The sequence below is a fragment of the Grampus griseus genome (assembly GCF_964374135.1).
Source record: "Grampus griseus genome assembly, chromosome: X".
Lineage (NCBI taxonomy): Eukaryota > Metazoa > Chordata > Mammalia > Artiodactyla > Delphinidae > Grampus > Grampus griseus.
This window is the reverse complement of record NC_138999.1, coordinates 15698496-15713171: the sequence shown is the minus strand read 5'-3', so window position 1 is coordinate 15713171 and position 14676 is coordinate 15698496. Positions and strand designations below refer to the sequence as shown.

General features: G+C 43.7%; 1 protein-coding gene across 3 annotated transcripts in view; it reads left to right on the top strand.

Annotated features, from left to right (window-relative positions):
- Positions 1–14676, top strand: part of PHKA2 (phosphorylase kinase regulatory subunit alpha 2) — an 81724-nt gene that overhangs the window by 28644 nt on the left and 38404 nt on the right. For all 3 annotated transcript variants that reach the window (XM_082681078.1, XM_082681077.1, XM_082681079.1), the window contains exons 2-9: positions 84–242; positions 3541–3588; positions 4520–4688; positions 7114–7196; positions 9485–9565; positions 10685–10783; positions 12571–12717; positions 14204–14257. In XM_082681078.1, coding sequence (XP_082537204.1) covers positions 84–242; positions 3541–3588; positions 4520–4688; positions 7114–7196; positions 9485–9565; positions 10685–10783; positions 12571–12717; positions 14204–14257 — 840 coding nt within the window. The remainder of the gene's footprint in view (positions 1–83; positions 243–3540; positions 3589–4519; positions 4689–7113; positions 7197–9484; positions 9566–10684; positions 10784–12570; positions 12718–14203; positions 14258–14676) is intronic.

Sequence of the window (14676 nt, the reverse complement as noted above, 5' to 3'; positions counted from 1 at the left end):
CCTCGTGCCCCGATTAGGGTGAGCGTTCATTGCCCAGGAGCTAGGTGAAAGGCCGTGCTGAATCGTTTTGTCTTCTCTGATAGAATCCCGTCACGGGGCTGCTGTCAGCCAGTCACGAGCAGAAGGACGCCTGGGTGCGGGATAACATCTACAGCATCCTGGCTGTGTGGGGCCTGGGCATGGCCTACCGCAAGAATGCTGACCGCGATGAGGACAAAGCCAAGGCCTACGAGTTGGAGCAGGTAAGGCTGACTGGCAGCCGTGGCTTGGCCGCTCAGCACCTTTTCCTTGAACTGAAAAGCCTACAAGGAGGTAGCTGTGTGTGCAAAACAGTCTGGTACAGGCTTCTCCTCCATTTCTGCTATAGTATATTTTGGGGAGGCACTTTGGTGGTCTCAGCCTCTCATGTGTCTCTCCTTTTGAGATTTTTCCCTCCATAAAAAAACAACAAAAAATCGCACTGAATAGACATCCAAATTTCTAACTAGCTACATTTCTCTCACACGTGCTCTGTCAATTTTATACATACTTACATACAAGATGTCATTGTAAACTAATATGATAGTTTTTAAAGAGTCAGCACACCAGAACTACACATTCCAAAGTGTATACTCTTTGGAGTAATCATGTTGAAAGGATATTTATCCAAACATTATTGCCACTGCTTAAAACATGTTTGGAATTTCCTTTAAAAATGCCTTTCAGTTTGAGTCATTCTAAAGCAGTCTTTTTAATTTATAGTCACCCTTTAATTTTGAACCACATTGGTGGTGTCCAATTTTTGTGCCTGTGTTACCATACAGCACAATGAGGACCTTTTATTGTTTTCCAAAATTAGAAACCAGCATACCCACCAAAGCGAAGACTTGCCCATCACTAAGTATGTAAGAAAATAATCTGCCCCTGAGCACAGGAAGTATTTTCAGAGTGTTTTGAGTAATAGCATTGAAGTAAGGAGCATTGATGTATAGAAGTATAGATCTCTTGGCATGAGAGCGTTTGGGATTTGTCTTTGATTCATCATTTCTCATTGGCTGGCACAGCCAGTGGATTGTCAGGTCCAGGGAGAGTTCTTACGGCCCAATTGGTGATTGTTTATAGCAACCAAAGTGGGCATGAGTGGCGGCAGCCTTGACAGCAGTAGGGAAGCTAAGAGAGGAAGCCTGTCTGTGTGAGCAAGGAAAGGACAGTCTGGATTTGACTAGACATGCTGAGTATGAGGTAATGAAATCACCCAGTCTTGGAGGTAAGGCAAGAATGGGTAGTATTGAAAATGCACATAGGGACTTCCCTGGTGGCGCAGTGGTTAGGAATCCTCCTGCCAATGCAGGGGACACGGATTTGAGCCCTAGTCTGGGAAGAACCCACATGCCGCGGAGCAACTAGGCCCGTGTGCCACAACTACTGAGCCTGTGCGCTAGGGCCCGTGAGCCACAACTACTGAGCCTGCGTGCCACAACTACTGCAGCCCACGTGCCTAGAGCCTGTGCTCCACAACAAGAGAAGCCACTGCATTGAGAAGCCTGCACATCACGACAATGAGTAGCCCCCGCTTGCCACAACTAGAGAAAGCCCACACACAGCAACGAAGACCCAATGCAGCCAACAAATAAAATAATTAATTTATTAATTAATTAATTTTAAAAAAGAAAATGCATACAGCAAGCACTGAATGCTCCTCTAAGAACTTGGCTATTACATAAGTGAATCATTCATTTAACAGTGTAATAATTTGACATTCATGTCCTCCAAACTTCCTATCCTCCTCTGACACAAAATCCAAGTAAACCCATGCCTGTCTATTCACACTCACATGCATGCGTGCGCATACACACACACACACACACACACACACACACACACACACACACACACACACACACTCTCTCTCTCTCTCTCTCTCTCTCTCTCTCTCTCTCTCTCTCTCTCTCTCTCTCTCTCTCTCTCTCTCTCTCTACCTCTCCTCTAAGCAATTTCTGATCTGGGTTAGAGTAGACTAGATTTGCCTATCTGTGACTGACAATAGAGAGGCACAAATAGGCCACATTGTTTGATTTGTTGAGTGTGGTTAATAACTAAAGAAGACATCTCCCTTGATTATGGAAAATAACACAGGATCTTCCAATGATCCTCAACAGGGACACTATTGCATTTGGGGCTTAGGCAGTACAGTTGTTATTGTGTGAGACTGTCCCATGAGTTGCAGGACATATAGTGTCCTTAGTCCTTACTCACTAAATGGCTGTAGCTCCCACCCCCATCATGGTGACAATAAAAATGCCTCCACCCCACATTTCCAGATGCTCCCTCATCCCCAGGGATGGTAATGTCACCACCAGTTGGGAACCACTGTGCTTCTTCACAATGGAAAATAACTTTTCTTTATTTGAGGGGAAGTCGATTGGCAAATGTTTACGCTGCACACCATAGGAAATGTTAATTATAACTGTTAATTATATCTTTTAATTATGAGGTAATATTTTCTGCATCAAAAGAGTTTATGACATAAAGTGAGATTATACTCTAGACTCCTAGGATTTTAGAGATGGAAGAATCTGAAGGGTGATCCATTTCAGACTTTGGCAGTTAACTTTCGTGGCCCTTCACTATGCCTTCCCCTGCAAACCATGTGCATTCTGTAAGAGAGGAGACGCTGAAGGCCCTGGGTGGGAACTTCTTTCAGCCAGGCTACTTTGACCTAAAAATATCCCATTCTCCAGCCACTTGTGAAGTAGTTATATAGAGTTTTTAATAGGACATATTAAGACCAGTCTTTCAGTGGGCCTGAATTGTGGAGCAAGTGGGAGGCAACACAATGTATTGACTAGGAGCTCAAACTCTGGAGTCAGAGGACCTGGGCCCTGTCCTTGCTCCCCATCCTGCCAGCGGAAAGACTTGAGCAATGTTGCTTCATCAGCCTCAGGTTCCTCATCTACAAAGTGGGGAAATAATAACACCCACCTCATAAGGGTGTTGCAAGAATTAGTGGGAATCCAGGTAAAGTGTTTTGTACAATACCAGGACAGAACGTCTGATTATCATAGTGATATTGATATTATTTATAATAATAATACATATTATTAAGAAACGTTGGCGGCTACTTGCATTTTGTAAGAACTTTACTCAGTGGTCCAGTAATGGTGTCACAAATGGCTATTTTGGCAAAGCATCATTATTTTGGGGCAGGCATGGTGGTGGACTTAATTCATCCTTAGTATAACAAAAATAAATTACTAAGAATTGTGATATAAAGCTCCAGGGTACTAGGCTTATAAAAATTGTCTTGCTAAAAGCAGGAGTCACTGGATTTCAGTGCCAGGAGGTACCATCTGGTCCAGCTCCTTTATCTGAGATAAGTCACTTTGTCAAGAATTTCTTTGTGATGCAGTGGATAGAAATAACCCAAACAATCAGAATGCGTGTATATGCCTTCTCGGGGAAGGCTCCAGGCAGCACTGGCTTACCAGCCATGTGGTCAGGAGGTTGTTTTCATGGAGCAGGGAAGCTGGCCTTATTACTGATTCCATTTTATGTCCGTAGAACGTGGTGAAACTGATGCGGGGTCTTCTCCAGTGCATGATGAGACAGGTAAGTGGAAAACGACAGATGTATTTTTGGGTCATCTGAGTGGGCACTTCATATTCATGGTGACAACTAACACTCTTAAAGTGTTCTGAACTTTTCTTCTCAAGATGAAGAGAAATTGAAAATATTTTGCTTACGTTCTCCTTTTAAAATTATCTTCAATAATTTTATTATGCTATAGAACCAGAGTCAAAGAATACTTTCTCAGAATCTCTTTTCAAGAGTTAACTTGTGTAAAAGGAGAATGTGCCCTTTTTTTTTTTTAACAGGGAAGAAAACGTTGTTTTTAAAAGCCACTCCTAGAAAGCCATGTACTGTTGTTTATTCTGTTGAGTTTATAAAAGGGTTTCTTTTGAGTTGAAATGCTTGAGTTTTTAAAACTTGACATTGATATTATTGATATTTTCAGTGAGGGGTAAATAAAACAATTTGTTGAGCATGTACTGTATACAGAACATCATACTAGGATCTACACAGATCCCAAGATAAATATGATACAGTCCCGACCCTTAATCGGCACGTGCCTCATTAGTCTTCAAAGACGACATTGCTCTTTCCCTTTCAACATAAGGAAACAAGATTGGAAATTTAAAGAGGAAGAGGAGGTTCCTCTCCCTCCCCTCCTCCCTCCCTCTCATTGAGTTCCTACTGTGTGTCACAGCTCATGCTGGAGATATCAGACAAGGAAACCCTGCGGCTTGACCCCTCAGCCCTGCAGAACTTGTTAAAATGGCGCTGGGCTCAGACATTTCTGGTGATGGGCAGGAAGAGTCCCCCGCACAGCCTCTCTGTGTGGTGCTCACTAGTGAACATCCATCCCCTGCCTTCCATCCCACTGGCTCCCAGAGGTAACAGATAAAAGGTCTAGATCCAAGAGATTGACCTTTGCCAGCCATGAACCCCTTAGCTGCGAGCAGCCGACTTGCTTTCTCAGGTGAATAAAGTGGAGAGGTTCAAGCACACTCAGAGTACCAAGGACAGCCTGCATGCCAAGTACGACACCGCCACCTGCAGCACCGTCGTGGGCGACGACCAGTGGGGCCACCTCCAGGTGGATGCCACCTCCCTCTTTCTCCTGTTTCTGGCCCAGATGACTGCCTCCGGTGAGCCAGGGCTGATTGACCTCATTGTACTGGGAGTGACCATCCAGAAGGGGGCGGGGAGGGGCAGGCATTGATCAGTATTCAAAATAAGCTATTTCTGTAAAGAAAAAGCATGCTTCTTTTTGCGTTGCATTATGTGCGCTACTCTGTGGCTCTGTTGACAGTCAGCCTCCTGAACCCTTGCAGAACGAGGGCTGTTGCACCAGCTCTGTCAGCATCTCACTGGTTGATCCCAAAGCTTCCTTGCTGTCTCTGTCGCCTAATTATTGGACCAACCTAGATCAGATCTACGTTCAGCAGTTCAAATATCTGCAGACGGTGTCATGCTCCATTTTAGAGTTTTCTTCTCCCGGAGTAGCAGGCCCTTCAGCTCTTCCTCTCACTACCCTGTCACCCTCTTTAGACACACCCTCGTTTATCCAAATTATAAACAAACAAAATAATTTCTAGAAGTCAGCAGTTTGCCCAGAGTTGTCTTTCAGTCCATAGCACCCATGCTGTGAGTGGGCCAAAAACTCCTGGGTGGTGAGCATCGTTCTCGTTGAAGCCCAAGCTGTTGGCTTTCATGGAGGCCTGGACACCAGGCCTCCCGAGCTCCAAGCTGCTGCCCCGCTCTGTGCACCAAATAGCCTCAAGTTAGGTCACTTAGCTGCTGTGTCTCAGAGTTCTTATCTCCAGTCCCCTAAATTCACGCTCCTGAGTTAGAGGCTTCCCATTTATTTCAGGCTGCAAATGTGAAACTCTAAAAATAGGAGAAGTCAGTAAATAATACTGTTATGGCTTCGTGAATAAACCAGGCACTTTAAAAAATATGTTTTGGTTATGAAAGTTAACGTGAGCTCACTGTAGATATTTTGGAAAATATAATGAAATACATAGAAAAAAAATCTCACTGCCAACTTTCATTCGAATGTGTCTCCTCCAAGTTTTTTTTCCTATGCATTTTAAAAACATATTTAAGGTCATACTATATGCATAAATATAGTCTTTTTATTACATAGCATTATAACTTAACCATTTGCCCCTTGATATTATAAGCTGTTTATAAACATAATTTTAATGACTTTATCAGTGGATATTCCATAATTAGTTTGACTATTCCTTTATTCTTTTTTTTTTTTTGCTATTATAACTATGTTGCAGTACCAACTTTGACCCCCATCTCTATTTGCTTCCTTCCCTTAGTTAGATATCATTCAAAGGCTACTCATACTTATTGCTAAATTGTTTTCAGAGCAGTTTACTAGTTAAACTTCCCCCAGTGATGTTAAGGGTGCATATCTTACCATACCCATACCAGCTTCAAGAATTCATACTTTAAAAATACATGTTGGGGGCTTCCCTGGTGGCGCAGTGGTTAAGGATCCGCCTGCTGATGCAGGGGACACGGGTTCGAGCCCTGGTCCGGGAAGATCCCACATGCCGCAGAGCAACTAAGCCCGTGCGCCACAACTACTGAGCCTGCTCTCTAGGGCCCGCGAGCCACAGCAGCTGAGCCCATGTACCTAGAGCCCATGCTCCGCAGCAAGAGAAGCCACCGCAACGAGAAGCCCGTGCATCGCAACAAAGGGTAGCCCCCGCTCACTGCAACTAGAGAAAGCCCACATGCAGCAACAAAGATCCAGCTCAGCCATAAATAAATAAATTAATTAATTTAAAAAAATAAAAATACATGTTGGAACTCTGCTCAGTATTCTGTAATAACCTAAATGGGAAAAGAATTTGAAAAAGAATAGATAGGTGTATATGTATAACTGAATCACTTTGCTGTATACCTGAAACTAACACAACATTGTTAATCAACTATACTCCAGTATAAAATAAAAATTTAAAAAATCCAACAGGAGAACCAAAAAAAAAATAAAACATGTATTTGTCATAACCAGTTATACATTCAAAGACCCAAGCAAAAAACCAGCTCTCCTGGTCACCGCCTGCTTTAACACGTTGATGTAGCCGCCTGGGCAGATCCATGAGGTGAAAAGCCATCTCCTGTAGTTGAGGGCTCCACTTTCCCCATCTGCCATTGGGGAAAAGTACCCGCCCTTTGGCTCACTCAAAGATAAGACAGTGGTTGCTCTGGGCTAAAATGCTTGCTTTGTGGAATCTTCTCTGCACAAATGCAACACATACCCGAAAGCCCCACATCTTCTCTTTCGATCCTTTCTACTCCTAGGCACACACACAAAAGTGGAGCCATTCTTTCCTTCCTCCCTTCCCTCCCCCCATCCTTCCTTCCTTCCTTCCGAGATTAGACATTAACTGTTACAGTTTACTTCATACTTAATTTTTGATGCCCTAGTAAGAAAAATGAAAATGAGGGTAAAAGGATTTATTTCCTAGTGTAATATTTGTAATTTGTAATTGGCAGCTCTCTCTTCACAACGTAATTCCGTTAACTCCATTGTTTGTTTTTCTTTACTAGGCTTACGTATTATTTTCACTCTTGACGAGGTGGCCTTCATACAGAATCTTGTTTTTTATATAGAAGCTGCATATAAAGTCGCTGTAAGTGTCAAACCCAGTGTTTTTTTTTTCAGGTGTCCCAGTGTCAAAAATAATAAAAATCATACAGCTCTTTGAGGGCCAGGCTGTTTGGGGCTGACCAGAAGTTAGCAAGATTAGAGCTATAAGATTACGTCACCTCTGCACACAAAGTGCACGTTTCTGTCCAGGAGCTCAGTTGGGGAGCTTCTGTTTTTGGAATGTGCCATATGCTCTCTTTGAATCCATCACGCTTATTTTAAATAAGACTCTAAAATGTCCTGTGGCACGTCCACAGGCCAGCCTGAATCAGGATGAAGGGCAACACCGCAGGAGCTGCGGTGCCGTGGGGATCACCCCAGGCAGCCCACAGGTAGGAGGCTGGAGCCAGATGTGTGCCCTGGGCCAGGTGTGTGCGGGTGTAAATATGTAGAAACTCAGTTCCTCCAGGCTTTTGTCTGCTACAGAGAGTGGAGCCTGACACTTGTAGAGAACAGCTAAACTGCAAAGCTGAGCATAAGAGCAGTAAGGAAAGGGTAGAGTTTGTTTTTTTTCTAAAAAGCCATTAAAGCAAGGATCAGCAAACTTTTTCTGTAAAGGGCCAGAGAGTAAATTTTTTCAGCTCTGCAGTCTCTGTTGCTGCTACTCAACTCTGCCATTGTACCACAAAAGCAGCCATAGGCAACTCGTGAACTCGTGAACGTGGCTGTGTCCCAAATAGACTTTATTTACAAAAAACAGGTGGCAAACTGTTTTGGTCCAAGGGCCGTAGTTTGCTGACCCCAGGTCTAAAGTGGCGATTCTCAACCACGGGCAGTCTTCCCCTCCCAGGGGACATTTGGCAATGTCTGGAGACGTTTTTGGCTGTCACTCTGGGGAGAGTGCTCCTGACATCCAGTGGGTAGAGGCCAGCGATTCTGCTGAACATACTAAGTGCACAGGACAGCTCCACACGGCAGAGAATGATCAAGTTCCAAATGTCAGTGGTGCTGAGGTTGACAAACCCTGGTCTAAAGAAACTTGGGAAGTCTTTGTGGCAAGGGCGGGACTTTAGCTGGACCTTGGTGGATGAGTAGGGTTTGGATTGGCAGAAGGGAGGGAAAAGGGTGTGGGAGTAGCAGGAACAATAACAGGCAGGAACAGGCTGTGAGCATGGGAACAGCTTGGGGAAAGGGGTGCAGAGTGAAGGAGTATTCTTAGGGTGAAAGCTGAGTACTTAAGAATAGTAGAAAGTAAAGTCAGCTTGTGGACGTGCAGGAGGTGGGGCTGGATAATAGAGGTATGGCCATGCAGAGAGAGAGATTTGAACGTGATCCACTAGGGAATAAACAGGTCGTCATTTTAGACTCTTCTGCTGGAGAGTGAGCTGATCAAAGCAGTTTTGAAGGATGAGTCAGTCCCTTGGCTCCAAGGTTGGAGTGAGGACGGGTTGGAGCGGAAAGGCCCAGCTGTGAGGAGTCCTGAAGGGAAGGGGTCCTGGGGCTCAGCAACAAGGCCTGCTTGGCAGGGAAGAGTCTGAAGTCACTCTCGTGTGTCTAAGTCTAAAATTTCTCATTTTGAAAATGTTCATCTTTCTCTGTGATAATAAATGCCAGAATTTTGGCATTGGTCCTGTTCTTCTTGGGTTGCAGCCTTTCAGTAGTGCATATAGCATTATTTCAAAACGGTATCCAGTGCTTGGGTTTCTTCAGTGAAAATATCAACTATAAAAGTTAGGTATGCATGTATCAAGTCCTCTATGTGGACGGGCTGTTCTAAGCCAGTTCCTATTAATTTGTTTCAAAATACCAGGAAAGTCCAGTATTCTGAGCCTCAGTTTTGACTTTGGCTTCTGTTAGTTGCTGAGCATTTTTTTCCCAAGAGGTAATGTTAAAAGCAGGTATTAAATTATTTTAAGTGGTTTGGTTGGCTTCACCTAGTTATAACCCATTTGTTAAAGTTTCTTTATTCCATCTTACAATTTAATACAAGTTCAAACGTATTAGATAAGTAAAGGGCAGCCTTTTATTTTAAGATAAAATGTTCTGGTCTCTACAAATCAAGAGTTTCTTACAAATTACTAACTTTAGAAATAAGAAAATTGAGAGTGTCTTTGTATGCATTTTTGTTCCACTTGAGTATTTACTTCCAAAAGTCTACCCAGAGGTCAAATGAACTGAAATCGAGAAAGAACACAGCTCGAATATGTAAAGCCATGAATTTAGTAGCCTTCGAGAAGAGGTATTCATGTTTCTTCATGCCTGCAGTGACGTGAACGAATCATTTTTCCATAGCACTTTTCATATACCTCTTTTTCCCTTTTTCTCCCGCAGGATTATGGAATGTGGGAACGTGGAGATAAGACCAATCAGGGCATTCCAGAACTGAATGCAAGCTCTGTAGGAATGGCCAAGGTGACAGTCTCGTCCTGTTTGTTCTTCCTTCTGTGCGTCTGTAACTGCTTTGGTTTGGTTCTCATCGTTAGGGGTTTGGATTTGATCTGATAAGCATATTTTTCAAAAGTCAGCAAGTATGGAATTCAAGTGGCACATGTACCCCAGCCAACTGAAATTATAGGTAAAAAAATGTAGGTTTCTTACACCGAAATCTGCGTGTACCTGAAAATAAGTGCATTCCCTCCTTACTATCCATTGTTATCACCCACACATCTAAGCTCTTGCTGTTGTCGAAGAAGCTGGATGTGTGATGTCCAGTCTTCTTTTCTGGGTCATAAAGGGGCTGAAGAATATGACCACTTTGTAGGACAGGGCTCACAAGTTTAAAAGTCTACAGGGTCAGGTCAGGCGAGTAATATAAACAAGTGAAGCCGGCCAGATAGAAAAATATCAGGGGGTACTGAGGACGCTGCAAACTTTCTCTGTAGGTATTCTAATTCAAAATCATTTAAAAAACTTCCTCAGGCCAAACAAAACATGCCTGTAGGGCAGATTCAGCCCGCTGGCCACCAGTTGACATGTCTTGCCCTAGACATTTAGCACGCCTCCTCCCTCCCCTCTTCCTCAAGACTGAAGCATAATTTTAGACAGAATAAAGACTCCAGAACTAGAATTCTTAAAGCAACAATAAATTTGCTCTGTTAAGGTCAACTGACAGAAAACATACTTAATACTAAAAAAAGTTAATATTTTTGAGTGCCAAATATGCTAATGTTAGAAGTCAACCGCTAAAATAGGTGAAAGAAAAGCCGCCCATGAATTTAGCCCTCCACCCCTTACACACACAAAGCTGTGTTGTTAATGTTTCATTATTGGGTAGAATAGTAATTTCATTTTGGGAAATGGTTTTCTGTTTTCTCTTTCTTGTTCCTGCAGTGAGCAGCAAAACACAGGAAAGCTCTTATCCACTGAAAATAAGGATAGAACACGAGTATAAGACACTTTAGTGGATTTTAAAGATTTGTTTTACCACGTTTGGGAAAACATATATGCTAGATTGCTTAATGAAAAAGGGGTGCCAGATGTGGGAGTGTATGTGTACTAGCAAGAAAAAGTAATTCATACCTGTGCTTGTAGGCAGCCCTAGAGGCAATTGACGAACTGGACCTTTTTGGAGCCCATGGAGGTCGCAAGTCCGTGATCCACGTTCTGCCCGATGAGGTCGAACACTGCCAGGTAATGGCTCAAGGCTCTCACGTTCCAGAGAGTAGGGAAGGAGACTCATGAAGTGGAAGACTTGGGCTCCAGTTCAGATCCTCACCTTCCTAGCTTGATGGGACTTGGCTTCTTTGAGTTTCAGTTCCCTCATCCATAAAATGGGCATACTGGGACCTTCTCCTCCTGCTGCACAAGGTGGTCACAAGGATCAGAGTAAATCAACTTAGTTTGTCAGAGTACTTTGTAAACCAGAAAGTACTGTGCAAACATAAGACACAGTGATGATGTTGTATATGGAGTCAATAATCAAGGCAGCCTTGTTTCGTTGGAGGCAAAATCGGTTTTATGTTTTTTGAGCATGTAGGTGGTTTTCTCTCAGGTTTATTTCATGAGGTCCCCAAATTGGATGACTAGCAGGCAGGAGTTCACTTGGGGAGGGAGTGGGAATGGGCAGAATGGATGGTGGAGGAGAGATGATATGGGAGAAATGGCAAATTAGTAAAATCTCCCTGAAATACCCGTCAGAGAAAGGTGTGATTTGATGCAGATTAGGGGACTCCATTTAGCAGACAGTAGGTCACCAGTTGCTGACACATCAGCAAACTCTTATTTAGTGAGGGCTTACCGCATGCCAGGTACTGTGCTAGGGCTGTGGGAGTGAGATATATAAAAACCTGTAAGCAGAGCGCTTCCGGTGGGAGTGTGTGTTTCAGGCAGAGAGCCGAGGGAGAGTGACTAGTTAAAGAACTGGGCTTGGGGGTCATTTGGCTATAGAAAATGAAGCTTTGTTCTGAAGCTGAAGGGCTCCCCCCCATATTTAACTCCTTCTAGCTCTTTCCATTTCCCTCCATTATATAGTCCTTAATGGGGAGTCTGCTATTTCTTTGGGTGTGGTTTAATAAAGTCAAGCTGGTATGCATCTTAATAGATGTGTAGTCCCTAGTAGAGATTGCATGAGCTCTGTAGCCAGCTGGACCTGGGTTAGAATCCTAGCTCTGTCGCAGACTGGCTGCATGCATTTAGGCATGAGTCTCTGTGTCTCAGAGTCCTCACGTGTGAATTGGACATAGTTCTCGAATTCCTTCATATAGAAGATTTAATAAGCTTATGTTTGCAGGGGTCTAGTCCCATGTCTATACATGTTAGATCTCAGTGTTAGCTCTCTTCCCTTCCCAAACTTTTCTTTATAATTTCACCTTCCTTTAGTTTACAGTACCTAATCCAACCACCTTATAATTGAGGCCATATTATAGTGCCACTAAGTAACCCATTCTTTCTAGGACTAAACTAATTCTGTTTTGACTAAACCATTTTGCCTGTTCATGTGGTCTTTTGAATTTGACTCCTTTAAGTAGTTCCTGGGTCACCCAGTCCAACTGGTCACATTCCACAGAAGCCAGACATTTCTTTGGCCTGGTCCCATATGTGTGTTCTTCTCTGTCTCTTATCTTCACAGCCAGGACACGCTAGCCTACTGACAAGGTAGTCCTTAGTCCCTTCCCTGCATGTCCTAAAGGCCCAGCGAAGTCAACAGAAGGCACGAAAGGAAGGGGGACAAACAGTTCTCAGCATGGGCTCCAGGCGTACTACTGCTCTCCCCAGACCCCTTTTCTCCTGCAAGGAGCAGGAAGCACTGGCTGGGTAGGCGAGGTCGCCCAGCAGGGGCCATGTTGGTAGGAAAAAGCTCTGCTCAAAATTGGCAAACTCATTCAAATGTTCCCTTGGGGTAAAGTCGTCGTTTCTAGATACTGTATGTAACTATTAGTGCTTCCGAGGTTAAAGCCACCTGTTTGTTTTTCGTTCAGTCTATTCTGTTCTCCATGCTGCCAAGAGCATCGACATCTAAAGAGATTGATGCTGGACTTCTTTCCATTATTTCTTTCCCGGCCTTTGCAGTGGAAGATGTGAACCTTGTGAATGTGACCAAAAATGAAATTATTTCCAAGCTCCAGGTAAGCATTGGTCACACTGGTGCCCTTCTGCCCTGTGTTAAGTGCCCCTTTCAGACAGTGACGTGGAGCAGCTCACCCAGGCCTCGGTTCTCCATGAGATCAGTTGCTCAGTATCTAAGTCGACTCATGATTGAGGTTTCCAAAGCTGAGTCTGGATAAGTCTTGGAGTGATCAGTGCCTTGGTTCTCTTTCTAAGTAGCAGAGCTTCAATTCAAGCTGGCACCTTTAAACCCCAATTCGTATCACTCCCGTACTTCTAAGGCAGAGCTTCTTAACCCTTTAGAGATCCCAGACAGACTCTTTTAAGAATCTCTTGAAAGGTAAAGTCCCCGCCAGAAAAAAATGTACATGTCCCAATATCCTGAAACTTTACACACAATTTCTGGGGACTTGGAGATCCCAAAGTTAAATTGAGGTTAAAAAAAATCCCCGCTCCAGGGTGAAATGCAGCAACTATGACACATGACACCAAACTGAGAAGGTTACGCAGTACTCCAGCCAACTGAAGTTACCAGTAAAATGATTGAAGAATGTAAGTTTCCTAAACTGAAATCTGCATTTGATGATCCTACTTAGATTCGGTGAAAAATGCTTTTAGCCTTTGGAAACAAAGGGGTAAAGGGTCTCCAACCATATCCCCCAAAGAAGGCACTGTCTCAGTTAGGGGCCAGTGGAGAAAACAGAACCTCTTTAATTTGTGGAAGTAGGCAGGGAATTAATGTAGGGAATGAAGCGTTTCAAGGGGAGCAGTTCAAGACCGGGCCTCCCAGGATGCCCCAAACACTACAGGGCTGGCCACTAGGAGCGTGCCTGCCTCCATGGCCAGTGCTAGAGCAGTGCCACTTACTTAAGAAATTGGGCAGTGGACACCCAAAACTGCGATCCAGGGATTAGGGAGGCAGATTCAGAGAGCACTGCCACTGTCCTTCTTTCCTGACCCCCAAGAAGCTGGAGAGGAACACTGGAGCCTGCAGCAGGAAAACCAGCAGCGATGGCCCTAAGCCACAGGGAGCCCTGCCACCTCCCTCACCTACTTCTTGCCAGGTGCAGGCTTCTTTGCATCCGGAGCCTAACTGCGAGGAGTCTGGAACGTCCTGTGGCTTTCCAGTCTTTCCAGTAGAAGCAGTCCAGTCAATCCACGTATCTGCCTTGGTGGCTTCTCCAAGCAGTAAGGGCCCCTTTGCATCTTCGCACGATACAGCAAATCAGAATGAAAGGATGGTCATTCAGTGAACTATCGGTAATTAATCTCTCAGCCCTGACTGCCACTCTAATGGAAGGTTTTGGCATTCCCTTCCAAGCACTGATCAAACCTGAATTTACTTTGCTTATTACTTAAAAATAAGTTTTTGTACTGATAGCAAAGAGCATTTGGTACCCATTTTGTTACTAAAAGATTCATGGGAAAGGGGGTGAAGGGCTGACTTGAATCAAAGAGGCAAAGAAATTGTTTCATCAAATGCATCTTTTTTCTTTATCTTCTTAGGGGCGTTATGGATGCTGTCGCTTCCTTCGAGATGGTTATAAAACCCCAAGAGAGGTTGTATTTAAAGATTGTTTCTTCTGATTCCTTAACTACTTCATATCTAAGTTGCCACTGTGGTGTTCTCCCTCTGTTGATTATAAAATTTACATGTTGGAATATAAAACTTACATGTTGGAATATTGGAAGCAAGTCTTAATTTTGGAGTCAGCAAGCTGGAGTGAGGCAATAGAATAGTAAGATCATCTGGAGGACAGCAAGCTGGTGGTTTAAAACCAGCTTTTAGACAAGGACAAACAGTTCTGTGGCTCACACGTGTTTTTAAAAGGCTACCTGTGGCCTCCTTGGGTTCCTTTGCCATAGTGACTGATATAATGATATCAATAAAACAGATAGTCTGCCCGGCACTGTGAGAGGCAAATTGCTATTTATTTGTTATAGAGATATAGTAAGCTTTAAATAATAAACTACCCAGG